The sequence below is a fragment of the Vigna umbellata genome, chromosome 8 (assembly GCF_029865625.1).
Source record: "Vigna umbellata cultivar VRB3 chromosome 8, Vumbellata_1.0, whole genome shotgun sequence".
Lineage (NCBI taxonomy): Eukaryota > Viridiplantae > Streptophyta > Magnoliopsida > Fabales > Fabaceae > Vigna > Vigna umbellata.
The window spans coordinates 17317019-17343983 of record NC_142172.1 but is presented as its reverse complement, the minus strand read 5'-3'; the positions used below and the strand labels follow the sequence as shown (position 1 = coordinate 17343983).

The window sequence follows — 26965 nt, the reverse complement described above, 5'->3', positions numbered from 1 at the left end:
ATGTTGTTTTTTAACTTTCGATTCCACCTAATGGTTTCACCTCAAATGCTAAGGCAACTTTCAGTGACAGTAAAAACATGAGTAAATAGTAGATTTCCTGCACAAATTATCATGAATAATGGTAAACTTATTACAAGTTATGTTAATTGTGGATTTATGATGGATTGATGATGTTATTTTGTTAGATTTACCGTGTTTGAAAATTGAACATAAAGAACATAACAAAAGAACATGAGACATAAAAATACGAATAAGATTCCTGTGACAGTTACATGTTGAGGGAGTGGTAGAAGAGTCATTGTGGCAGTTCCTATCTATTCCACTTCATTGAAAGCTAGTCCCACTTGAGCTTTCTTTCCACAAATCTATCTTGCATATCTTCAATGAAAACCTGAGTGTCACCAACTCCATCTTTCAGTTTCATCTTTCACATACACTTAAAAATCCACTTCTTCTAGTGCTTCTAATCCAACCCACCACGAACAAATTCCTATTCAATCTCTGTGTTCTGCATGTAACTCTACCAATCTTTAGAACAATTCAGTCTTTGAGTTTCTTGAGTCCTTTTTATCAATCAAGGGCTACAGACAAAATCCCAACTTTAAGAGGTACCCCTAGTGTGTGTTTTTGTGTCATCTATTGCATCTCCGAGTTCTGAATTCCCACATTTGTGTTTGTTTCCGGGATGCTTTTTTTGTCCTTTTGTTATTCTGATTTGGATTCTTTGTATCTTCTTTTGTTGAATTGCGTGTGTTTTCAATAAAAATCAAGCTCATCTTATATGGGTCTGTGTTGAGAATTAAGATCCAATGTCATTCTTTGTTGTTTTTTTGCTATTGTTGAGAGAAACTGTAGCATTGGATTATGAGGATTTGCGTGCAGGAGATGGATACAGAAGAACAAAGGAATGTTCATTGAAGCTATATTATGTAGCTTCGTTTTCTTTCTACTTATCCATCTTATTTCAGGATAATAATTGTAAAGGAAGAGATGATGAAAAATGTGAGTCTAGATTTGTGTCAAACATTGAAAAATTGCAATGAATTCAAGTGTTGTTTCTGGTTTCTGTTAGTAGAGAATTTGTGTTCAAGTTGAGAAATTGAAAATCGAGGGGTTGGAAGGAAATTGTTGCAGAGAATGATCATTGAGATGGATCAAGGGACACTGTTTACTCGAGTTACATCTGTCCTTAATAGTGCTTTCATTTCATAGAATGTCTTCCTCTAGAATTAATACCAAAATCAAAGCGTAGCGATTATTTGAAATTCTGAGTAAAATCTATAATTTGAGTGTGTTAGCTTTTGTTGAATTGCAATGGCGTATACATATATACGCTCAGGAGTAGAAGCTATCATTCCTTGCTGCAAAACAACATGGAATTAGTCGAAAGTGTCGCATAAAGTGGATGAGAGATTTGACAGTTCTTTAATGATTTCATCTTTCACTGCCAATGATTCCCATCTTGCAATTTAATGGGGTTAAGAATCTGATCTGACATAAAAACACTTATAAATGCATGTTTGTTGTCTATAGTTATTTGATTCTGAAAGCTTTACTACTTGTCGTCTTTAAACTCAACCTTTCTGTGTAACTATTTGTAGCACAATGGAATCTGACAATGGAGTTGCTATGGAGGACGAGAAACATGTTATTGGGGAAACAACTAATGAGAACATAAACAAGGAATCTGAAAACAGTTGCAATGCTGAAATTCAGACCAAGAATGAGGCATCTGAGTCCATTGTAAAAGTTGAAGGGCCCAAATCTACAGCAAGTAGAAACTCAAAACTTGCCAAGGTACATTTTGTGTATCAGAATTGTGTCTTCAATTGAACTATTAATGATCGTTTACAATTGCAATACACTGTACATGATCTGCCACCTAAGCTAATTCATGTGAACTTGGTTAGGAACATGGTGGCAAAGGTGATGTTGCTTCAAAGAAGAACAAATCTGTCACCAAAGACAAACCCAATTTGAAGTCCACAACTTCACCTCAAACACACAGGCCAAACCTCTCCAAGAGCCTTTCTTTTCCAGCCAAATCAGCTGCTAGAGATGTCATGAAGAAAAGCATTAATGGTAATCTTGTGAAGACAGAAACTAAGCATGTTAATGGGGCCAGAGCTCAGCCTTCTATTCGTCGTTCAAGCAGGCTGACAAACAATGATGTTAACTCAAAGGAGTCTGATAAAAACACTGGAAATTCAAACCATAGGACCTCTTTAACATCCATGACTAGCCTTAAAAGCTCTGAGGTACATAAACTATTTTCCAACTCAGTTTCTTTCTGTGTAGCTTTGTAGCTTCTCTTCATTAGTCTCCTTGCTCCTGACTTCTTTTCTGTCTACTAGATTGGAGAGTCTTCTCCGGTGGTGAATGTGGTTTCCAAGAGCCTTACATCTGAGGCATCCTTGTAAGTCTTAACCTCCCTAGATTTTCTTAATTCTTCTTTATGTTTTGGCTATGTTATGGTGTTCAGGTTCTGTATCAATATATTTCAGTCTATGGTGAACTCAACTGTAGTGAACACTACATACATTTAGGAGATTAGTCTACAATCTATATCTCTTTGCTGAAGGGATTACCATCTTGTGGTTTTTTTACTTTATTGCAGACCTGTTGATCAGATTTCAACCCCAGCAAAAACTGAAAAACCAAATAAAGAGGACGATGATGCTCACTCCACAACTTCGTATGAATTTTGACCCTACTACTTTCAGTTCACTATGTTGTCCTTGTGTGTCTGCCAATCTCATTAGGATTTGAGTAATAATTCACAATGAAAATGCCATACTTCTTTTTCCTTAGATAAATTGCTCATGAAATTTTGTTTGTGTGCTATCAGAAGTCATACCCCTCGAAGGAGAAGCAGTGGTTCTGGATTTTCCTTCAGATTGGAAGAAAGAGCAGAAAAGAGGAAGGAGGTGATTGTTAAAACCTTGCAGCCTATTGAAGTTAATATTGAATATTCCAGATATTAATCCTGTTTTCCCCTTTGCCCCCAGTTCTTCTCAAAGTTAGAAGAGAAAATTCAGGAAAAGGAAGCAGAGAAAACTAATCAGCAAGAGAAATCAAAGGTGTCAAAACCAACAACTAAATGAATTCAGTAATTTATGTTCCATGTGGTTTGAGCTCCCATTGCCAGGTTATCATCTTTTTTTCTTCATTTTTTCTTCTGATTTTCTGGCAGGAAAACCAGGAGGCTGAGATCAAGCAATTGAGGAAGACTATGACATTCAAAGCCACTCCAATGCCAAGTTTCTACAAGGAACCTCCGCCAAAAGTTGAATTGAAGAAGGTAATTTAACCACCACATGCTCACACAGCTGTTAAAGCCCTTTAATGTTTTTGTTTTTCTAAACCTTTTGTGGCAACAGAGGCTCACTGTCATAGTAATACAAAAGTAGGTTCATGTTATGGAAGTAATTTTTAATTAGAGAACCTTTTATATTCATTTTTTGATGTATTTTATCAACCAATTAGATACCTATAACACGCCCAAAATCTCCTAAGCTTGGAAGGAACAAAGGATATGTTGTGAACCATTCAGATGATAAATCTTGCTCTAGTCCTCATGCAAAACAGCAACAGAATGATTCAACCAAGGCAAAGGTAAAGGGTACTAATAAAGAAGTGATTTCAAAGAAACCAATCCGAAAAATTCAAGCCAAGCTGCAGTCTCAGGAAACTGCAATTGGAAAAACTGAGAATAATTCTGTGAAGCCTACTAAAATCAACCAAGATGTCAAAGCAGGCACAGGAAACAATAAAGAATGCCATGATCCTCCAGTTTGCAATTCTGAATATCAAGATGACATGGAGCTAGAATCCAAAACTGAGCTTACTCAGAATGATGCACTGGTCTTAAATTCATCCACACCCGAGATTGTATCATACGAGGTTGCTGTGGGAGTGTAGATTCACATATATAGCCAGAGAGTATTTATATAAACATAGGACTCCTTGTTACCAGTTATTTCATTGTTGTGAATATAGAGATTGTTTCATGTTCATTATAATCTTGTATTGCATTTCAAGATAGGTTGCTTGTTTGTTATATTGAACTGCTGCTGTTTGTAATGAATATTTTGCTAATTCATTATTTACCAAACTGTTCATGTGTCTTGCCTCTGATTAAGTAAACATTTTTACTAAAAGACAATTTCTCTTTGTTGCTTCCCATGATGAAAACACATGCAAGATGGTCCCCTTCCATGTTAATTGTAAGGATAACTCTCATCCATCACATAAAACAAACTAAAAAAGGGAAAAACTGAATTTGTAGGCAATATTCAAGGAAAAGCTGCTTTGGATTTGGCTTAAGTTTTTATACTGTGTTTATATATGCCTAAAGTTGGCTTAAAAGTTGCATCGATTTATTTGATGAAATTCAACTATGCATATTGCTTCCAACTTTGCGATAGTTAATGCATACTCAAGAAAAATTAATTAAAAAGCATTGATACATAGAGAACATAGAGTTATTTAAATAAAGGCACCTTAAAAAATTACTAATAAATTTGGAATTGATAGAATTAAAATAACTCTTGAAGAAAAGAAAAGACTCAAATTTTACTTCTAAACTGTTTTTTAACCCTTTTTAAATAGTAACACACAAACATAAATTGTCTTACTTCAAAATCATTTTAACAAGAACCACTCTTTTTTTTCAACTAATATGGTTCTTTAAACCTTTCCCATGTTGAATATAAAACCAAACATGGCGTTAGTGTATATATAATTTCAGGTTGAATAATAATTCACATGTTTGGATTCACATGCTAAAAATTGATTTTAAGTTCAAAAACTTTAAAAGAAAAACAAAGAACAAAATTTTACTATTGCTTTTAATGTAAAAGCACAAACATATATCACTTCGGTACTGAAATCAGTTTATCAGTTATTTATTCATACTATTACATTATTTATTATATTGTTTGTATATGGTTGTTTTAATTGTCAAATTATTATTGTTCCCACAAGAATCAATTTTACAAATATCAAATCATCCAAAATTGACCATACTAATAATCATCCAAATACTGATACACGCTCAATTTCTTGCAAACCAAAACTAATATGATCAGTCAGCAGATGCTTGCCATTTTTTCTTTCAAATATATTGTTCGGGAAAAAGAAGCCTAAGAAATAGGCATCACTTCAGTAAAGGAATTTGGAATTCTGTCATTTTTTTCATGTGGTTGTCCCCATCCTGACTTGAGCTCAGAAGAAAATGCAATGGACATCTTCAGAGCCTTCTACATATGCTTGGCACAAAATATTACAAACTGCCGGTTAATCGGACAATATTTTAGATTTTTTTTTTTAACTACAATATTTTGGAACAATATCAATTTTGCATTCGTCACTCCCTCAAACCAGCATAGAACATAGAGAAATCTGATTTCAGTGTTGCTCGAGGCTTAGTATTATTGTCATTGCATGTTCTTTGATATTTATGAACACACTCCATTGGATGGTAATTTTTCAATTCATCATTGGCCTATTTATGAACAAACTCCAACATTTGGCCTATTTGTTGTCATGCCCCACTTTGGGCAGAGATATGAGGTGCCCGGCCCAGTGGTACTACAAGATCCTTCAAAATCTCATATTCTTCTATACCTATTTGAGAACCACTCAAAACCTGTTTCACCAAATCAATAACAGAACAATGGTTAACAGATATAAAAGCATAGTTCAAAATTATACATCAAAATCTGACATGACAAAACAGATAAAACAACAAAAGAAAATGATATCATTAGCCTCCAAATTCCATCTTATATACGTATTTTTGCAACCCCAACACTCGTACACGTAGGGATCAAATTAAAAGGAAAAATAAAAAAATTAGCCTGGCATTACAAGATGCGAAGCCATTGGAGTGGAAACAAGAATTTCAAGTCCACAACCATGGTACGAGAACCACAGTAGATGAACTAAGTTATGGAATAATAAATGTGACGGCATCAAGTCTAAAGCTGAAGGAGAAAAACATTAAGCACATGATGATGGCTAATTTGTGTTGGGTTTATGTTGCTAAGCTCCCATTTAAACCATAAACAGAAAACATAACATCTGTAAGGAAGTGCAGATGAAAAGTAACCAGATTTAGCAAATGAATAATAGAGATATTAAATGTTAATTGAACTACCCCAATCAAAAGATCAGTGCATAACAAGAGTTTGTCCCTCTTTGGCCGTAATATTTATACAATCCAACATAAATATGTAATGTTTCATGCACATCAAACAGATTACTTCTATAATAATGTATATAAAATAATAAGTCAGTATGATCTAAACAAAGGGTCTCTTACCTTGTGAAACAAAGACCTCCTATCCGTCATGTATGAGATAAGAGCAGGTATTCTACAAACGGACAATGCATCAACAAACAAAAGAGTAACCACTTGCCATTGCTTTGTTCTGAAAGGTGGAAGTGCATCCACAAATGACATTGTCTCCAGCAAGCATGCCTAAGAAAAAGTCATTAGAACTAACATATAACTCATCAACACACAAACAAGTCATCAGGTAATATTAAAGACTACTATCAATACAGATATGAGGTTTATATCTCAAACCTGTCTGCAACTCGTAGCCTTAATTAAACCCATGATTTCTTACATTTCTAAACTAAAAAAAAAAAAAAAAAAAAAGGTAGCATCGTGCTAATGTGCTTGGATCCAATATGTGAGGGATGTATAGTTGCCACCCTTGCCTTTGCAAGAGGCTGATGTGATGACTTTTTGCACCAAGACAGCCTCTACTTCCACAAATTTATAAACTGATTCTCAAAATTAAATTTCATCTTCTCAGATAATAAGGTATAATTTTAAAATGGAAGAAGAGCCCTACTAATTGTCAATCTAAAACAGTTAAAGTGGTGCAGATGCTAAATCAATGTAACAGGGATAAATCAATTTAGTACTTGATTCCAGCATTGAAAAGTCAATATTTGTTACATGCTAAAGACCAATTCAATTTGGTATCTTCCAATTATTGCAGATTTCCCTGAATTTATCCACTTAAAGATTAAGGAATTGAAATTGTACGGAGGAAGTAAATGAGTACAGGGTGAACACCTCATTCCCAAGCAATTTATATTCTTTTCAATCACATGTACTATTTATCCTTCAGACTCATTACCTTAACTTCTATGTGACTCTTATTTCAAGCAATACCCATATCAATTTGCACAAAGATTATACAATATGATTTTGCCTTTTCCACTGTTTAAAAGTCTATTTTAGCATCATATTTTGATTTCGTATTTTGTGAGTGTGTGAGACTTTTTGCATGTTTTGGTGGAAGGGAGATTATGAACATAAGTCCCAATGAATAATATAAGTATACCACATCAGACCTCCTAGAGTATAATAGAACTGTAATGACTTAATGGACAACCGGACTAATATAAACCACAACAACACAGATAACTTAAAGGTCCTACCATCCCTTGCTCCAAGGTGGATATTGGTATTGGCAGTCGAAGACCAGCAACAAGTGCAGGAAAAGCTCGAGCAAGACAACCCGCTAATGTTTGCTTTATTTCAGATGACCGACCATCTGACAAGACAACTTTGCAAGGATATTCTCTCCCATTGACTGATAGGTATTCTTCATGAAAACTTTCATCCCTTCCATATATATATGCCAAAGAAGATGATGTCATCCACGAAAAGATGGCATTCCACATAGTTGCAAAAGGCGATAACTGAAGTTATGCAAAAAATATAAAAGCCGCAAGGTGTCTTAGAATATTCCATGAAAACTAAAACAGATTGGCATTTTCTGAAAAATTAGACAAGACTTACAGTCAAACTGAAACCCTCTGGTGGAGCATCAAACCATGAGTCATCAGATTCAAAGAAATCAATGTCCGAAACTCCAGGCTTTCTTGGCCATTTCAGAGTAACTGAATCATTTTGTAGTATATCAGCATCCTCTATAGTACCTTCCTCAACAGCATCATGCGGCAATATAATAATTCCAGCTTCAGAAACTGCATAAGATTCATTGATAGATGAAAAACCGTTTGGAAACCAATTAATATTTAAATAGATAACTCGTAAAAGAAACAGTAATTACCAGCATCAGTGACGTCCGAGTCTCCAGATGCAACTGCTTCTGATGCTTGGCTTAATGCAATTGCACAAGCTTCTGCCGATGCTTGACGTAGCATATCCTCATCATCAGTAACATCTACATTACCTAGTGACTCATATTCTTTACTAATATCTCCAAATTCTTTAACCTCACAAAGATCTTTATTCCCAGCACTATTGATTTTCTCATCCGCCCAAGTAACAGTGCGGCTAGGTTTCTTTTGACCAGCAGATTTAAGGGAAGATTTGAGTTTAGTCTCACACGATCCACCCACTTTTTCTACTTGGAATTTCTCTTTAACATTGTCAGGATCAAAATTGGAAGTGGAAGCACCACCATTAGCAGTAACTCTACTTGTCTCCCCTTTACCTTGCACTGATTTCCTTGAGGAATTATGCTTTTCCTGATCATATTGTCTTTCTGATATGGGAACAGAATGCGCATCTTTCTTCTTACTAGCCAGATTCGGAGAGGATTTGAACACTGCTTCATATGATTTGGATACTTCCTTCTCTTTTTCTGAGGTACTTAAATTTAAACCACTCTTAAAAGATGAAGACAGATCTTGAATGCTATCCTCATCTTTCCTGACCATTTTAAGGCCAACCTTTTCAGGTTGCCTGTCTACAGCTGTTGTATCTGTTTGACCTGGGGATGCTTTTGAAACACTATACTCATCTTGCATAATAATAGTACTCACGAAGTTCATCTCATTGTTAACTAAATCTTTGTCATTGTTTGACTTGTCATGACCAGCTTTGGACCCTGCAATGGACAAGCAAAGCTCACTTTGTTGAAATGCAAAAACGGATAAGAATCAGTAATTACACTGTTCCATTTCACAGAAATTAAGTCCTCAGCTTCACCTTCACAGTCTAGGTCATAAATCATCCATAGGCCTAAGAATAAACAATATAATAAACAAGATACTCCAAAGCAAGAAATAACATAGGGCTATCTCATTATCTATGGTTTCTCACTATTACCTAGAATACCAGAAAATCCTAACCTTTTTTAACACTTTTCCGTGAACCCTTAGATTCACGCTCCCTTGGTTTTGGCACATATCCCTCAATTGCATTTGATGGTCCAACCCACTCCTCCAGAGACACCTCCCCACTGCTTGTTACAGTTTTCTCCTGAATTTTCAAATTGGACAAACCTAAATCTCCATCCTTTCGCACATTTTCTGTCTGTTCCAGATTCAAATTCTCAAATAACTTAAGTATGTTGTTTAGCTTTTCTGGGTCTAAAGCTAAGCATCTCTCCGATTGCAAGCTCCCAGCAAAAGCTTTGCTGCTAACAACACAATTTGAAGAACAAAATAGGTAAGTCTCTTGTAGGTCATAGACCTTGTGCTCCTTCAGTGAAATCCGGTATCTACCCTTCCGAGGTCGCTCAGTCGGCAAAGCATTGCAGCAGAGTGGGTAACCACAAATATTTGTGATGGACCGTTCCGTTACAATATCTTCATAGTCACTCCTTGACATCAAAGATCCAGCAGCAAACAGCTGATCTTCATTTTGAATGCCTTCAAAGAGTAACATTTGCAATTTGAAAACTGCATCTTTGACAGAAACGGCGTTGTTCTTTGCCATTGAACAGAAGCTTCAGAACCAAATATCTAGAACTGCATCATGCACAAAGCACACTAGAATAAATTCCTTCAACAATTCAACCTAATAAAATTCAAACTCACAAAACAAAATCGTAATTCAGTTAAAGTACATAATCAAGAAAGGAAAAGAAATCATTGCATTGAAAATCAAGTGCACGTTTGGATTAAATTTGCAAACATAAGTTTTAATCAACATTAAGTCAGCAAACTGAGTTGTCAAAACTAGCACAAGTCTTAGCTTCAACAAAATCGAGTTTTCATGAAAAATATGCCTAAATGAGCTTTTGAAGGTAATCCAATATTTCAATTCATTCATAAAACATAGTTAACACTTTACTAGAAGTACACATTCAATATCCTACAACATCATCCTATTTGGTACAGATCCACTAAAAGATACAACTTCAAACTCTGTACTTCAGATTTTCTCTTATCATCCATCCCCACATACCCTTAAATATAATCTAAATATAATCCACAACAACTACAAATGTAAACTTCCATATATCCAAAGAAGCTTCAAAAGATATGCAAAATACATGTATCAAATTACATGTGATCAACACTGTCACCACAACATTGTCTCAGATAGACACTTGACCCATATACTAATAATTGTTGGAGGTTCATATTCGTGACAGTGAAATTGTCCATTGGAAGAAGAATTAGATAAGACCAAATAAGAGGTAGCAATTACTGCATGCTCTTAGTGAAGAACTTCAAACGAAACTCTCAATCAAAAATGTAATAACTAATGTATATTGAATAGTATGAATAACAAAAGAGTTGCAGCAATATGCACTTATAGGACTCATTATGAACTCATAAAAATCAACGTAGTAATCATAAGCACCATACACTAAAAACCAGAAATGAAAAATGAATCAAGTGTCACTTTCAATCATACTGATCATAAAAATCTAGGAAAAGAAGTTAAAAGTTCTCATCTATGAATTCCAGAAGAAGTTTAACCTGTATCATTTCACACCATGCAAATGTGAAAACAGAAAACCTGTCATGTTCAAGTAGTAATTGGGAAACTGTGACATGTCCTTGCCCTTTATAATAAATACCACAGCCTTGTATAATTCAAGAAATATAGATTGCTAGTACTGTGGTTGCACTTGAGGAATTTCTTATACAGTTTAGGAATTTTCTTTATGGAATTAAAATAAGTGTTTGGTTAATCATAAAGAGCAACAAGACGGTTAAGGCACCTAACTATAAATTAAGTTTGGAAACTTTAAACATCAATCTGAAATTGGGATTCAGGACAAGAAAAACCAAGGGAAATGTCCGACTTTGCACTAATCGCTAGCTGGACTAGTAACTACCATATGCCATCAACTAATGAACGAAAGGTATGCATTGTACAACATATAACTTTTTTAAATAGCTTATACCGTAGAGAAAATGTTTCTTGTGATCATTAGAAGGAGGGAGGAAAGATTGAAAATTCACTGGGACTAATCTGTACGTTACATTCTTGTGGAATTACACTTGTTCACTAATATTCAGCTCAGTTGCTTTATTTTTTAACATTTGAAGTCTGTCATTATATAACTTATTTCTACTGCTACTCACAACTTTGAACTTAGGTTTTGGCAAGGTAGGATCTTATCTCTTAATAGCAGCTGAAAAAGCCTTAAGTTGGAGAGAGTGTCTACATGTGAATGAAAAAAATGTCAAATTAACAAAGGCTCAAACGAGCCACACAAAAAGGTTTTACCTTTTGTGCACAAGATTGATAGGAAGATTCCCACCTATAAAACAATGATAATTGAACCTAACTGGGAGGGAGGGAGGAGACTCCGCTGGCTGGCTGGGGAGTGAGGGAGGCACCGCCGCTGGCTGGGGAGGACCGCAGCTGCTAGGGTTGATCCGCCGCTGACTGTAGGACCGCTGTGTTACTACTGGAAGGGTGGCGCCGCTGGCTGGGAACCGTGGTGTTGTTGCTGCCTCGTCGTCGAGCGTCGTTGGCGTTTCGGTTTCAGAAAGAAAGGGAAAAACGGGTTTCAGAGAGGAGCATCGTTGCACACTGAAGCTGCGGATTATTCGAACCAGCTTTAGCGAATTCAAGATGTAAGTTTGTCTCGCGTTTTTTACAAACGAGTATGCAGATAATCAATAACTCTTATTTTCAAATATATATATATATATATATATATATATATATATATATATATATATATATATATATATATATATATATATATATATATATATATGTTGTATTTTAGTTAAATAATAGTTTTAAACAAATTAAACTAAAAACTTAAAATTAGAAAAAGAAGAGGAATACTTTAGATGAGAAAACCATAAGATACGTTTGGATAAAGAAAAATAAATCCACGTTTTATTTATAGTCTAGTTCTTCTTTATAATATTAAAATGAGTTCACTAAGATAATAAAGACTTAATATCTATTTTGATCCCTCGAACGAGGAAACTTGTTCGGAATGGTTCTATGTTTTAAAAAAAAAGTTTAATTTCTGTAAAAAGCGGTTCAAGTTAGTCATTTTTGCTTACAGCGTTAAAAATCTACCGGTGCAGTTGCCCCTGGTCAAAACAAGATGAGGTGTCCACTTCTTATTGCATGACACTATTCTGGTGGCTTAAAGCTCACGGTGATGGCATGGTGGAGGACAAACATGGAGGTTGGCATAGTGTTGGCGATGGTGGCGGCTTGCGATGAAAGTGCGATTCTGGTTTGATGGAAAAGGAAATACTTTATTGAGTTTTAATTTCCTTTTTTTAATCAAACTATAATCATTATTCCTATTGTTTGCTTCCTGCTTGTATCATTCAACATGTGAAATCATTCTTTCAAGTAAAGAAAATACCACTTTTATAAGCCATTATCAACCACTGTAATAAGAGCTAAAGAACTATAAACCTTAAGCACGAATAAGGGAACAATGGATCAAAATTGATTACAGATATACAATTCGTAATCAATTAAAGAACTTCAAATTTGATTCATGCTATCTCACCCCTAGAAAGAAATCATTCTTATCTCGCCACAACCACTTTCCTCACCTCAGGGACGAAGTTGCACGAACCCTAATCTCTTTTCTTTTAACCCTCTATCAAAACATTGCCATGTAATCAATTTTTTTAAAATTTAAAATTTAGACGTCATTTAACCTCATTATGTCACACAATGACAAGAACTGGACAAGTCATTATGTTTTGGCTTAGGGAGGCAACTACATCGTTAGATTTTTTATGTTGTAAGCTAAAAGGATTAACTTGAATAATTTTTACAATGTATGACCACGTTGTGAACTTTTTTTAAAACGTATGACCACTTTGAACAAACGTCTTCCTTCGAGGGACCAAAATAGGTATTAAGCCTATAATAAATTATAAGTGTTGTTTTTTCTCTGTTTCATCTATTAGATGCACTAATAATGTTAAACACTTGAAAGTTTAATGTGTATTTTTTTTTTCTTTTGGTTCAAATTCTTCTTAAACTTGTGAATTGACTGGTTTTACTTTCATATCTTACTAAGTTTTGGTTATAATTTATGCTAATAACTTAAATGTACAAAAGACCCAAATACACCATAGTTTTTTAAGTTAAACTTGACTATTAGAAGCAAAATCAAGATAGGATCAAGTCTAAGTGTTCTTGAATTGACTCAGTGTACAAGATTTGATCCCGATTCACATACATAGACCGGAATAAAAAAAGTCCACAAAACCAAAAAAAAAAAAAACAGATTAAAAAAGTAAAGCTTTTTCTTAATAAAAGATGATAGCGTTCTAACACCCCCAAACCCATAAAGGGGAAAAAGTAAAGCTTCTACCATGCAGACAGAATGAGTCCAAACTTATAGTAGAACCACCACAAGAACAGAAAAAGAAAAAAAAATGGAAACCTGAAAACAAATAAAATTTCTTTGAGATCAAGGGTTTCTCTTCGTCAATAATCATGAACAGTTATCACGATACCAATATAAACAAACCAAAAATAGATTTTCACAGTTTATGGAGACATGTCTAGCTTTGAATAAAATTGGGTATCCTTCCAGAGAACTTGTACCAGTTTTGCCATTTGCGCTTCAAGGCTTTTGCAGTAAAATGTATCTTCATCAAAATTGATGATTTTAGTGATACATTATTTCTCTTGTTTTCTAACTTAGAAATGTTATTGATATATCTTGAGTTGCCCCTCCATATAGTTCTGCTTCTGATTCGTTTATTTTCATGTCATCTATGTACAGGTTGTAGTTAACATTTTGTCACATGCGGCATATCCTAAGCATTCACAATTCCTGATGAGCTGCACGCCACTGAGAACACTTACTATTTTCCTAACATTAGAGTGGATGACCTTGAAATTTTTGCTTATTTTATGCAATAAAGGAGTTTTGTGGTACAGATAACATCGTGGCAATGCATGTATGCATATTTGATGCAATTTGATGTTTATAGACAAGATGGCAAATAGTATTAGCCATATAGCGAGTGCTTCGATTCATAATGTGGCCATGCACTCGTTATTTTTCCTAGATAATTGTTACTTTCTTCGGGTTATATTCTTTCAATATGACGAGATTAGAAGTAAATTAAAATGAGAAACTACTATTGCATAAGTCCATCGATTTCCAAAGGTTATAAAAAGAAATCAAGTTACGACGAGCCTGCGTTTTCTTCTTAGTTCTGACTTTTGTTGCAATACAATGCGGGCTAAATAATTTTTACCTTCTCTGTTTAGCCCATGAGAAACCGTTCGAAAATTTATAGTACTTGGAACAATTCCACTGTCTAACATTTCAGAAATAAGTTGCATTGCTTCTTCAGACCTCCCAACCTTGCAAAGGCATGTGAGGAACATAGAATACGTTTTGAAATCAGGAAATGGTCCCTTTAGTTTCATAAGGTAGAAGATATTCCATGCATCAATGGGCCTACCCACGTTCATGTACCCACGTATAAGTGCAGAATATGTGACAATGTTTGGTTCATGACCTGACTGTTGCATCTCCTCAAAAGTCTCAATAGCTTTCTCTACTTGTTTCTCTTTAAAGAAATGAACCATCAGTGATGTATAAACATGGATGGTAGGTGCTATTCCCTTCCGTTTCATGGCATCCACCTTGGCCAATGCCTCTTCTAGTCGACCCTTACGTAATAGACCATGAACTATGCTTCCACAAGTTAGCTGCTCTAAACTAGACTTTTCTTCCCCAACCTCTTTAATTAATGCCAATGCTTCTTCCACTCTCCCAGCTCTACAAAGAGATCTGATAAACACGGAATAACCGAGAAGGGCTGTGTAGCCAAAATTCTGAAGAGAATCTGCACATCTTCTGGCCTCCAACACTCTACCAACTTCACATAAACAACCGAGGTAAGCTTCAATCAGTTCTTTGTCAGGGGTATATCCTGCACCAATCATCTCACTGTATGTTTCCAGAGCATCATCAACCTTCCTTCCTTTCCTCCCACAAAAGGCAATTATCAGATACTTGTATGTACTCCTATTGGGGCTATAACCATCAGCTTTCATCTCTTTGAAACAATTCATGGCCATCTCAGTCAGACCTGTTCGACCATAAAGCATTATCATGATTGTCCATGTTTCTGGTGTGATTGGATAACTATTTCTTCGCATTTCGAAGAACAAGCTGCGCATGTGCTTGAAATCTTTGCCACAGCCTGCAATTTTCATTGCCATGTTGTAAGATTCTAATGTGTGTTGATACCCAGATTGCTTTCCCACCCATGAAAAGAATTTTAGGACAGAGCCACCATGCATATTGCAACTTTGCAATATCTCTATAACAAGTTCTGGGGTGAAGCGAAATGTACTTCTCTCCAATTTTTCTTGGATTAAGGACCAATCTGTAGAGGATGAAAGTATCCTACAAATTTCATGAAAATCTGGCTCCGTGCAAGTTTTAAGGTTTCGGTGTGTAGAGGAATAGTCTATTTTTGACTTTGATAGGTCAACTTTAACATCCTTTTCCACCTTAATTTCCGAAGATACTTGTTTGTTTGACCCCTTGAACTTTTCAGAATCAAGTGTGTATGCTTTACGCATCTGCTGGATTTTCTCCATCATAGTAAGCTCCCCCTTTTCCTCCATGTATGTTATAACCCAACGGAATACAGTATCTTGAATTTTAATCTTTGAAGCCTGCATTTCGTGCAATACTTTGACAATGTCTTCTGTTCTTGAAACCCTGCAAAGCTTCTTAATGAATACTTCATAGGATTTCCGAGTGGGCCTGATGTCTTGGCACTCCATACAACTGAACATTTTCCATGCTTCAGATATACGATTTTGTGAAACGTGACCTGCAACCATAGCTGTTATTGCCACAATATCTGGCTTAATTCCTTTTCCCAGCATCTCATCATACATCACGCAAGCTTCTTCATATCTCCCCAACCTAAAGAGATGTTGTATCAGTTCGGTATATGCGGAAATAGTAGGCACACAACCAGATTCTTTCATACTTTGAAATACTTTGAGCGCCCTGTCAACATCATTTCTCCCTAAATACCCATTTATGATAATCCCATGGATCTTCTCATCAACCACATCCCTTCTCTTCATAATTTCAACAATATGTAAAGCATCTGTGATCCTATCTGCCTTACACAGTCCTCTAACCAAGTTCTCATAATTTTCAGGTTCAAGATCTAAATCTTTACTTTTGAGGTCCCGAATCAATTCCAAAGCCTCTTCAATCCTCCCAGTAATGCAAAAGTTCTTCAGCATACAGCTATGAACACGGTTTTCTGGCATCACAGACAACCGTATCATGTCATTTCCAAGTAATCTAACAGCTGCCGCATCTCCCGATCTTGCCATGCACTTCATGATTGTCTCATACAACCTCACATCACACACCATATCCTTCCTGACCATGTCAGTATAGAACTCCATAGCAATGTCTCCCTTCTCAGCACTGCAAAGTGAACAGATAATTGCGCTATATGAAACAGCATCCGGTTCACAGCCACACCTTTTCATATTTTCAAAGGCCAACAATGCTTCACTAATTTTCCTTGCCTTACCATAGTGGGTGACAAGAATGGTCCATGTCTTAATATCCTTTTGGATTCCACACTCATCCATTTCTTCCACCAGTCTCTTCACCAACCCAAATTCCTTAGCTTCTCCAGCAATGTACAACATGATATTATATGTCTGCGTCGTGTGATAGTACCCATCCTTGAGCTTCAGCCAATTGAAAACCCTCAAAGCCAGTAGTGGTACCGTGAAGCACCTCTTCAACACCATGTCAAAAACCTCACTGTTCAACCCATAACTTAGATTCTCTAACCTCTCCTCCACAGAAGTGGAACTGTTTTCCCCTCTAACGATTTCAGTAATCTCATCCACAATCCGGCTTAGATCTTCCTTACCCATATTTCCCACCTGAGCATCTTCCAAAGAGCCAACATTCTGTGCGGAATTTTGACAAACACCTTTGGTGCAAGCTGATTGGTCCATGGAACCAACTTCAGACTGGGGAGTTTCTAAAGGAAACAAAGACCCAGATGGGGATTGGTCTGGGAACACGGTTTCTGCACCTAGAATCTGGGTGATCTCGTTGAAAAGTGCACGAGAAGCATCAATATCTGAAGGAATGTTGGTGTTGGAAAGTTGTTGCTTTGTTTCTCTACGAGGGCGTGAAAGTTTTGCAGTGTTGGAAAGATTCAAAACGTGAGATCGTGAGAGAAGGGGATTCAGGAATCGAAGCTTAGTTAATGATTTCATGGGAAACTTCAAAACAATGTTGTCACCTAAACGACCGACTGATCATTGCTTAATATACTTCAACTGCATAAACAAAAAAATGCAGCTGCAAATTTCAAACAAAACAATGCTTCAGCTCTTTGCAAATAATGAATTTAAGGAAAAATATGGTCTTAGATCTTTTAAATAGATCAATTAGTCATTCAACTTTTGTAAATATTTGAAGTTATTCATTATTCGTGGTAGATGATTTTTTACTGCGATGCAACAGAATTTAATTGTTTTCTATTATTTGAGAGCTAATTCATTGATATGAAAGTATAAGATGGAAATTAAGTTTGTTAACTAAAAATGTCTTTTCACTAATTAAACTATAATTTATCTTAATTCATTTTTAAAGGTTATCTAAATTCATTAGAACACTATTATTGGTGAAGAAAGTTATAACATAATTCGAAAACTAAACGAGGATAACAAATTAGAGGCTCAAATTGCTTAAGTTCTCAATACCATGTAATATTATACCAAAGTTAAAAATAAAAATCTTAACCTAAAAAAAAAAATTAACAATAATATTAATATTAAAATAGTTAAATATGTTTCCGTCCTTTATCTATAAATAAAAATAAAAATTAATCTTTTAATTAAAACAGTTTAAAACGTTAAAACAAAATTTAACTAAAAAAATTAAATTCACGTATTTTTAAAATTAAAAAAATAAATTAACTAAAATTTTAAAAAAACTATCTCTAATTTTTACTAAAATTAAAAAATCAAAAACATATTTAACCCAAAATAATAATATAATGATAAGAAGTGTCTAGTTAATATTAATTAAAAAATAACATGAACACCAATTAAAAAATTTACTTATGGTAATCTTATTATTATTATTGTTGTAAAAAAATAACTCAACTAGCATGAGCGAAAGAAAATAGTTTTTGTAGTGTTTATCTTTGATAGGTGTTGCTAACTTCGATTTATGTAAAAAAAAAAAATCATGTTTCACATTAATTAAAACAAAACTCTTTTTTTCAAAGAAAACACTAATTAAATTAAGAAATAATATTGACCAAAAAAAACCCTGATATTGACCAAAACTTAAGAACTAAACAAAATAAGCAGTGCATTTTGTTGATCAAAAGATTTAAAATAAAAGGTGATAAATATCAACATTCCAGAATGGCCACAACTTTAGAACAGCAATCACCAGATTTTACTTTTAATTCATTAACAGTATGATAGGTTGAAGTTTTCACCAACGTGAATTTCAAAACAAAGCTTTGAGCTTAAAGTAGCAGAAACACCAAGAATTCAGGTTGCCATCTTGATATCTATTTTTCCCTTGACTCCAAAAAGTAATTTGAAGGACATATTATGAACATATATGATAATATACCTAAGATTGGAGAAATCTCATAACACTTTCTCCCTTGGTTTATACCTTAAACACTTACTTCCTACAGTTCCCCGCATATAATATATTTACATAAAAGCATAAACTTTTGCTTCAGATCCTATTTTCTTACTCAGCCAATAACTTCCATCACCATATATTCCTCACCATGTCATATCTGAGCAAGTGCTTTGCCTGAAAAAAAAAAATACAAAAAACACTCACTTGAGAAATGATATCTGATACATACAAAAACACAACCATTAGTGTAAAAAGTACTGTCTTTCAATCATTAATCACCATGAATGAACTAGTTAACTTCTACCAAAAAACTATCTTGAAGTTATAGTAATGATCATTTTCAATTGGTTGATCAACTTTTAATATACTGACATCAGTGTATTTTGTAGGCTTGGCAGAAAGACAATTAAACAAACTTAGTACAGAATCTGGACTCTGTAAAATATTTGACACAGATAGTTGACAGAAATTATTAACCTCTAAAACTTAGTCAACAAATGGATGAAATCTCCATTGATTCTGTTGTGTTGTGAGGCAAAAAAGTGTAAACTAAGATCAAGGCTCACCTTCAAACATGATATGCTGAGCAAAGATGCATGCACAGAAGTAAACTAGAGCTCACTTTGAATCTGGGGAAACAGAAAAAGTAGCAGAAGTATTACTGCCAGGAAAAGAGTTCTCTCCGTGAACTTCCGCATTGTTTTGGTTGTTGCTGGTCTCTGCGATGGAATGATTTGATACAGAAGTGCCTGCAGCGCTCTTATTTTCTCTTGCTGTTTCGAGGCGCTCAATCAATCGGGACACACTAGCAATTTTGGCATTCAATTCTCTCCTAACTTCAGAACCAAGTTCTGACACAGAAGAATTAGGAGAGAACAGCCTCTCCTTCCATCCCCTTGTGCCCTTTGAAATTGATTCTTTGTATCTTTGCCATAAGAAAAATCATTGGATGAGTCAACCTAACAACATATAGAATTTGCAAACACATGGTTTTGGTGAAACTGTACCTCATGGATACTGCATTAAATTTGGAAAGGAGAGAATCTGAGAATGATTGTTCTGATGGCTCTGGTTCATCATGGCTTGCAGGCAAGGAATGAGAGGCAAAGCTTCTACAAACACGTAAATATACAATGTATAACTTCACATGATCGCACACCAATAATGACCACAAGAAAATAAATATTAAGGTCTAACTACCCATCATTAGAGTGAACTCCTTGAAGATTTGTTGTTGCGACTGTAGAGCCAGAAGTAAAAGAAGAACTCCGAGTTTGTAATAGGGGCATCTGCTGTGGTGATGATTGTTGTGTTCCATCAAATATAAGAGGAGAAGATGGATTTCCTGCAGGAATTGCAGCTGGTTCATTTCCCGCTCCAGTAGCTGATGGAGGTGCTCTAGGATGAGTTGAGTACACTAAGGAGTGTGCATTGCCATGACCAGATGACCTAGTTCGTTGACTTTCCCTCCGACCAAGATGGTGTGCTCTCCTCATTGATGCTGCAGCAGCTAAATGTCGAAGGATTCGCTCTTCAATATCAGACTCACGCATTGGTAACTGCACAAGTAAGAAAATTTCTAGCATGTATAGATGGTGGAAACAAGATGTGCTAACAGTTAAGACGTAGGACAACAAAATGAAAATTCACAGATACACTGACCTGCTGAAATTCAAGCTGCGAAAGATGAAAAATTGAAGCATTTCTGGATGGGATATCCCTCAAGCTCCTCTCCTGCTCTACTGCCTCGAGCAGTTCTTGACTGTCATGGTTCATAGAGTTGTAAGAATATGATCATGAAATGAATTATACAGTAGGCCACAGGAAGAAAAATCCTTAACAACCTGGTAGCATCCTTCAAGCTGATAGCTTGCCAACACATAGGGCATTGAGAACTTCTCTGACACCTGCATACAAACAACACATAGGGCATTTTGTTTTATTTAGAGCTGCTAGTGCTGTAAACTTTGTTGGGAGTTAGCACTTTGTCTAAAAATTAAGGTTAAAGTTTTGGCAAAATCCCACCTACTCCGACTCTAAGGTTGACACCATAATGCATAGGAATTCCTGATATTTGTACTATATGGAAAATTCTAAAGAATTTAAATCCATGAATTCCCAAATTATAGAATGTGTCGAAAAGGAGTAAGAATATTTGTGCGATTAATAGTCAGACCAATATTCTGAAAACTGAACCAATCATTGAACTAAAACGAGAAGCAATTCACAGTTAAGAAATTCAACTGGAGTCAACACAATTTGTTTTCAAGATATGTAGACTTTCATATCACCAAATGAGTGAGAATATATAGGTGCATTCTTCAGTAATTAAAAAATAACACATCTGAAAATTTCTGAGTCATACATTGATGATGAATAATTAAATCTTTTCAAACTTCTCAAGGAATGTCTTTTCTAGCATAAATATATTGAATATATTTACTATATTGCAGCATCAGTTAAAGCTCTTATGACAACACGATTGTTACACCACCTTGTGACCTAGCAATGAAATTTATTGTTCTGTTTCCAAATGTCAACCCTCACACCAAGAAGCCTCAGCCTACAGTTCGGATACCTTGGTAGTCTCTTTATCCCTTAAAAATTCAATTTGGTGATGATGTAGCAACATCACAAACTGTCATCATGTGACAATGAAACAGAAGCTCGTAACACCACACCAATTCAACAGATAATGTCAGCCGTCAGGAACAGTTCAATTCTGATTGAATTGTAGCATACAGGTGAGTAAGAATTAGACTAGAAAAATGGGCAGTCCATTGATTTTCCAGTCAAAATAGACAATATAATCAAGTGCAAAGAGAACTTGTCGTGATCACATTTGTGGGCCAATTATCCCTTCCCATGCCCAGTTTTTGGCCCCCTTGCCCCATCCCCCACCCAGGTCTTTCAGAAATACAATTTATACAAATGACTCCGAGTTCTAACTTTTCATGAGTGAAAACTTGTTAATGCTGAAAACTAGAAGCAATTTTAATATTAAGGAACCAAAATGACAAGCATAATATATTTCTCTATGAGAATATAGAGCTTAAAATTAAATTAAACAGCTACGTTTTATGAAAAACACATGAAAAATATTAAAATGTACCATTCAAGAATGCACTGCAGATGGAAGTCATGCTTGCAATTAGTGACCTGGAAAGAAAGACAGGGGAAATAAGTAAACAAATGCTTTTCAAATAAAGCCATCTTTGCTCATAATTCTATTTGTGAAAATAATAAAAGAAAGCACAAAAGCTGCACATTACAGTTGCAGGATCACTTTTGCTAAAATTCTCAAGGCATATGCTACAAGAATCATCACATGCTTCTTGAATCCCCCCTTCCACAAAGGCTGCTGCTGATGTCAAATGGGTTTCAGTCTTGCCTCCCATTTCCGGAACCTGTATATTTCAGAGTTCTCAGAGTCAAGATGAAATATATTTGAGTCACTATAAACAATCTCAATAAGTAAACATAAAATCCAGGTTACTCCCCAATATCTATAAATCCAAGGATAGATAAACAAGGAAATGATGCAGTGATAATACCAAAATGCATAATCCCTCGCTCTGAATTGTAGCAACCACAACCCTCAGCACAAATTATAAAAACCTTACAGTAGAAAGTTACCAAAGAATTCCCTTGCACATACTTTTTAAACTAAAAGCAAAACAACAAGAACAAAAACATCACACATATTATTAAGAAGGTTTTTGATTGTTGTCGTTGATGCAATTTCCTCACAATCCTTGATGTTGTGGAAAACTGAGAGCGAGACCCTAAAGTTCTTTATGTTGCAGCCACAATTGCAATTTCATGTGCAGAAGGTTTTAGAAAATGGTTGGTAACAACAATTTTGTCCAGTACATCTATGTATCTGGGCTTGTCACAACTGCAAATGCGGCTGAATTTGTCTGCAATTTCCCTCAATGTCAAAGAATCACGATGAAACCACGACCACAATTTAAAACCTTGGTCTTTATTATCAACCATGAAAATAAACGCAGTTGTCATCGGCCCTATGCACCCAAATAAGCTTTAGGAATTCTTCGAGAAAAAGACTTCCACAGATTGAGCAAATAACTTCAAACAATAATCAGTTTTCCCTCTCCCAACTATCAAATACCTATCCTTCCGGAACATGTTCGATCATGTTTTGCCAGCAATAAATGGATGCACATTTGATTAACTTCCATAATTATCAAAATTAAAAGTAAAAGAATCAGGTGAGATCACAACAAAATCCAAGAACAGAAAAAGAAACAGAAACATTTTCCAATAACATATCAAAGCAAAGGATCACCAAAAGGGGGTAAATCCAACCAACCACAGATTAAAAAGCACCAATCTTTACAACTGATATTGCACAAGGAATCACGAAAGAGAAAAAAAGACACTAAATTTGATCAAAACATGGCAAGATTCAATCAATTACCTCCATCGAGAATAGGCAAAGGCCCAGAAAAGAAAAAGGGCCCAAGAAACGGAGGAAAGACGCCCAGAGAACAGAGGATGAAACCCTGAAATCAGAAAACAGAGAATGCAAGAGATTGTGATTAGGTGATGAAGAAAAAACGAAGGGAAAGAAAAGGATGACAGTTACCGTTTACCTTGTTGGATGTTTGGTGGGTCTGTGGATTTGTCTACCAAAACAATTATGCGTGTTTTGGGAAAAAGACCCTACACCTTATGAATAAAAGGCTCACTTTTTCAGGCTTTCTCGGCCTCACAATAGTGTCTGATTCTACCGTTTTTATTTTCTTGTTTTTATGGTTTTTCTGTCACTTCACTTCTCTCTAACAAAGTTTTCGGATTAAATTCAATTATTTTATAGTTGATTTTAATTCACAATTCATATTTAAACCAATAAATAGTTGTTTCTATTTTTTTTTCCATAATTTGTTAATCAGATTTTAAAGGTCAGAATTAATTGAGTGGTTATTCAAACATATACTTAAAAAGCCATTTTTTTAATGTACACTCGTGGCCGAACGGCCTTACAGAGACAAGAAATTTAAAAATGAACAACATAAGCAAACTCCAACCGAACGGTTTACAAAAGGGCTATACCGAACGGTCCTACAAAAGAAGAAGGAAAAGATGATCGAATGATCATCTTAAAACTAACCTAATATACTGACTGAACGGTTCTATGGTTCGGTCTTAACTTCTACCTCGACTAAGTTTTCTTCTTCCAACGCTTCTTCCGGCAGCTCGTCTCCTTCTGCTCACATCCACATGGATTGCAACAGAAAGACAACCGAACGTACAAAACAGACAAGACAAAAAACATAGGGTAAGCTTATGCAATTTAATTCATGTATCAACATATATTTCACACGATTCAACCAAACAAGATAATTCATTAACTCTTTCATGCAAAGCCTAATACTAGACTCTGACTGTCCGGACTGTATGAATTTTGTGTAGCTATGACGTTCGTGCACCCGGATGATGTAGTAACTGGGATACCCTCAACAGCTGCCACCCGAGGTTAGTCCTATCTGTCCAAATTAACCATAAGGACTAGGACCTCATGCCATTCCCACACATGACTTATCCTCCTCTACGTGAGGACGAGTAATCACGGAACATCAGGATGAACCGCCAGCTTAGCATGCCCACATTCATACTTTACCAAATTCCAATATCCATTCATGAGATATTCTTCCCCGGAATACTCGTTCATAATCATACTCATTTCATCTACATCATATTCCATCATCTTTCATTTTCAACTTCAATTTTAACGAAGATCCCTTAGGATACCAAATACCGAACGTAAAACTTTAACCCTTAACGAGACCGAACACTTGGACTGAGATGGAGAGGTTTCCAGTTCCAGAACAGATCAAAACCGAGAGAGAATTACCATCGGGATCGGAAGAGACCGAGTTCAATAATATTTCTCAAGATTAAAAGGATTGAACGTTATTTACAAAGTGAGTCAATTTGATGAACTAACCCATGAGCGTTTAGACTGAACACCTTAAAACCTAAAACAAGTACTAAGACTCTAGGTCGAAACCAATGGAAACAGACACTATAAGACATTCAAATAATAGTACTTAAAAGAATCATATGAAGAAACCAAACGCTTATAAATACTTAGCTTATTTATAAATTTATCCTAAAGAAAACCGAATGCTAGTCGAAGACCGAGCATGGTAGAGAGTGAACACCATAGAGTTTGGACGAACGCTAGTTTCATCAAGGTAGATTATAGAAAAGAGAAGGAGCGCTTGGTGTAAGACCCAGCACTAAATAGTACGAGCGCTTGGTGAAAGACCTAGCACTAAATCGTACGAACGCTTTATGAAAGACCTAATGAGTAAATAGTACGATCGCTTGGTGAAAGACCTATGAGTAAATAGTACGATCGCTTGATGAACGACCTAGCACTAACTCGTACGAATGCTTGGTAGATATAAGATATTATTTAATTAATGTTCGAGAACGAACGAACATACTACTACATATAGACATACTTAAATTTATATCAAAATGCCAAGGAAAGAATATCCTTGGTGGAACGCCTGTACACAATTTGTACTAGACGAAGACGCTCGTTCTCAACATAAATTCCTTCCAAATGAAAGAATCCAGTTCTAAACGAGTCCCCGAGAAAAACCGAATGGTCAAAGACCATTCAGTAACGAACATACGTTATCATAGGGAATTTCATACTTAGAATTATTTATCTCAACTCATTTCTCAACATTTATCTTCATAATTTCATACATTCATATCATAGTAAATACTTCATACTTCATACAATCAAAACATAGCAACAATCATATTTTAATTCAGAACTCAACGAACGTACATGCAATCCAAGCAACATACAAATTAAGTTATATAAGCTTCCCTTACCTCTGAGCGTGACCGCACGTTCACAGGCAGAATACAGTTCACACCACAACAAGTCCTTCTACCCTCAACGCTCAACAACTTTCCAAACTAAACCAAGTAAAATCAAAATACTATCAGAACCTCTGTTTTTAGAAGAACGATCAACTCATGAAACCAGAACTTGGTTTGCATGTAAAGAAAACCGCACGGCTGAGTGAAGAGAAGAACTTACCAGCTCAAAACTCGAAACCGATCGGTTCAAACTACAGCTCTTGACACCGAAGGAGTAGAAATGGTGCCTGAGTGATGATCGGAGGAAGAAACGATGAGGCTTTCTTAGAGAGAAGATGAAGGAGATGTAGAGAGAAGGAGGAGATTTCAGAATTCTGGGGAAGAAGGGCATGCAGAGAGTGGCGTGAAGTTTGAAAACTTAGAGTTTTTCTTCCAACGTCAAAATGAACGTCCACTCAGCTGCTAACACTTGCTTTCCACCATCTGAGTGTCGAACCCCCCTCTTGATACATGTAATCCACTACGTTGGCACATGCGTTTATTTTACTAGTTCTGACAGTTAGTCAATTGTTAATATAAAATCTTAACGTACTTGTCAGAATGACGTATCTTAAAGTTAATCATGAAATTTATTATTAAATATATGAATAAATGACATTACCATCACTGATACATATGTAATATATATTAGGCTTAATACCCTATTTTGTCCCCAGTTTCGCTCGACAATGTCAAATTAGTCCATCCTTTAAAAAGTGCGTCAATTACGTCCTTACTTAATAAAATTTATATCAATGAAATCTCTTCTGTTAAATCCGTACAAACGACGTTAATAGAAGAGAGAGAGAAATAATTAAAGCCGTTTGTACGGATTTAATGGAAGGGATTTCATTGATATAAATTTTATTAAGTAAGGATGTAATGAAAGCACTTTTTAAAGGATGGACTAATTTGACATTGTCAAGCGAAACTGGGGACAAAATAGGGTATTAAGCCTACATATTAATATTTGTATCATTAATGAAGGGATTATTTCTTTTATGTACTTAATTTTTTTATTTTATTTTTAGGCAATTATTTTTTAAACTATTATTAACTTGATAATGTAAAATTGACATGAAAATATTATATAATAGTATTAATATAAAAATATAGCTTAACTAAGTTTTAAATCACTTATAAATTTAGATATTTTTAATTATATTATTAATAATTTTTTAGTT

The 26965-nt window shown here is 35.3% G+C and overlaps 4 protein-coding genes across 10 annotated transcripts; 1 reads left to right on the top strand and 3 right to left on the bottom strand.

Annotated features, from left to right (window-relative positions):
• The first annotated feature begins 315 nt into the window (after positions 1–315).
• Positions 316–4119, top strand: LOC124833059 (uncharacterized). 2 transcript variants are annotated; one of them, XM_047307434.2, is made up of 9 exons: positions 316–608; positions 1602–1797; positions 1911–2258; positions 2355–2416; positions 2618–2695; positions 2849–2927; positions 3009–3080; positions 3194–3301; positions 3487–4119. In XM_047307434.2, exons 2-9 carry the CDS (start codon positions 1606–1608, stop codon positions 3919–3921), a joined length of 1374 nt encoding a protein of 457 aa, XP_047163390.2. In that variant the 5' UTR covers positions 316–608; positions 1602–1605; the 3' UTR covers positions 3922–4119. The 2 variants fall into 2 exon arrangements, with proteins under 2 accessions (XP_047163390.2, XP_087951844.1); XM_088095718.1 differs by lacking the exon at positions 316–608 and adding an exon at positions 730–1002.
• An 831-nt stretch (positions 4120–4950) lies between these two features.
• LOC148194154 (putative RNA polymerase II subunit B1 CTD phosphatase RPAP2 homolog) lies at positions 4951–11854 on the bottom strand. 3 transcript variants are annotated; one of them, XM_088096702.1, is made up of 7 exons: positions 11465–11854; positions 9127–9747; positions 8100–8882; positions 7826–8013; positions 7462–7725; positions 6326–6484; positions 4951–5650 (listed from the first exon to the last, which is right to left on the bottom strand). In XM_088096702.1, exons 2-7 carry the CDS (start codon positions 9713–9715, stop codon positions 5546–5548), a joined length of 2088 nt encoding a protein of 695 aa, XP_087952828.1. In that variant the 5' UTR covers positions 9716–9747; positions 11465–11854; the 3' UTR covers positions 4951–5545. The 3 variants fall into 3 exon arrangements, with proteins under 3 accessions (XP_087952828.1, XP_087952829.1, XP_087952830.1); XM_088096703.1 differs by having other exon boundaries at positions 11499–11854; XM_088096704.1 differs by having other exon boundaries at positions 11527–11854.
• Positions 11855–14305: 2451 nt separating this feature from the next.
• LOC148194153 (putative pentatricopeptide repeat-containing protein At5g06400, mitochondrial) lies at positions 14306–17605 on the bottom strand. Its single transcript, XM_088095926.1, has one exon. It carries the CDS (start codon positions 17474–17476, stop codon positions 14369–14371), a length of 3108 nt encoding a protein of 1035 aa, XP_087952052.1. The 5' UTR covers positions 17477–17605; the 3' UTR covers positions 14306–14368.
• Positions 17606–18648: 1043 nt separating this feature from the next.
• Positions 18649–23613, bottom strand: LOC148194152 (E3 ubiquitin-protein ligase RHF2A-like). Of its 4 annotated transcripts, none has more exons than XM_088097330.1 (10): positions 23489–23613; positions 23314–23398; positions 22145–22279; positions 21985–22031; positions 20717–20779; positions 20535–20634; positions 20073–20431; positions 19880–19984; positions 19439–19797; positions 18649–19046 (listed from the first exon to the last, which is right to left on the bottom strand). In XM_088097330.1, the coding sequence occupies exons 2-9, from the start codon at positions 23317–23319 to the stop codon at positions 19491–19493; spliced, it is 1122 nt and encodes a 373-aa protein (XP_087953456.1). In that variant the 5' UTR covers positions 23320–23398; positions 23489–23613; the 3' UTR covers positions 18649–19046; positions 19439–19490. The 4 variants fall into 4 exon arrangements, with proteins under 4 accessions (XP_087953456.1, XP_087953459.1, XP_087953458.1 ...); XM_088097333.1 differs by having other exon boundaries at positions 19535–19797; XM_088097332.1 differs by having other exon boundaries at positions 19880–19981.
• Positions 23614–26965: the final 3352 nt, after the last annotated feature.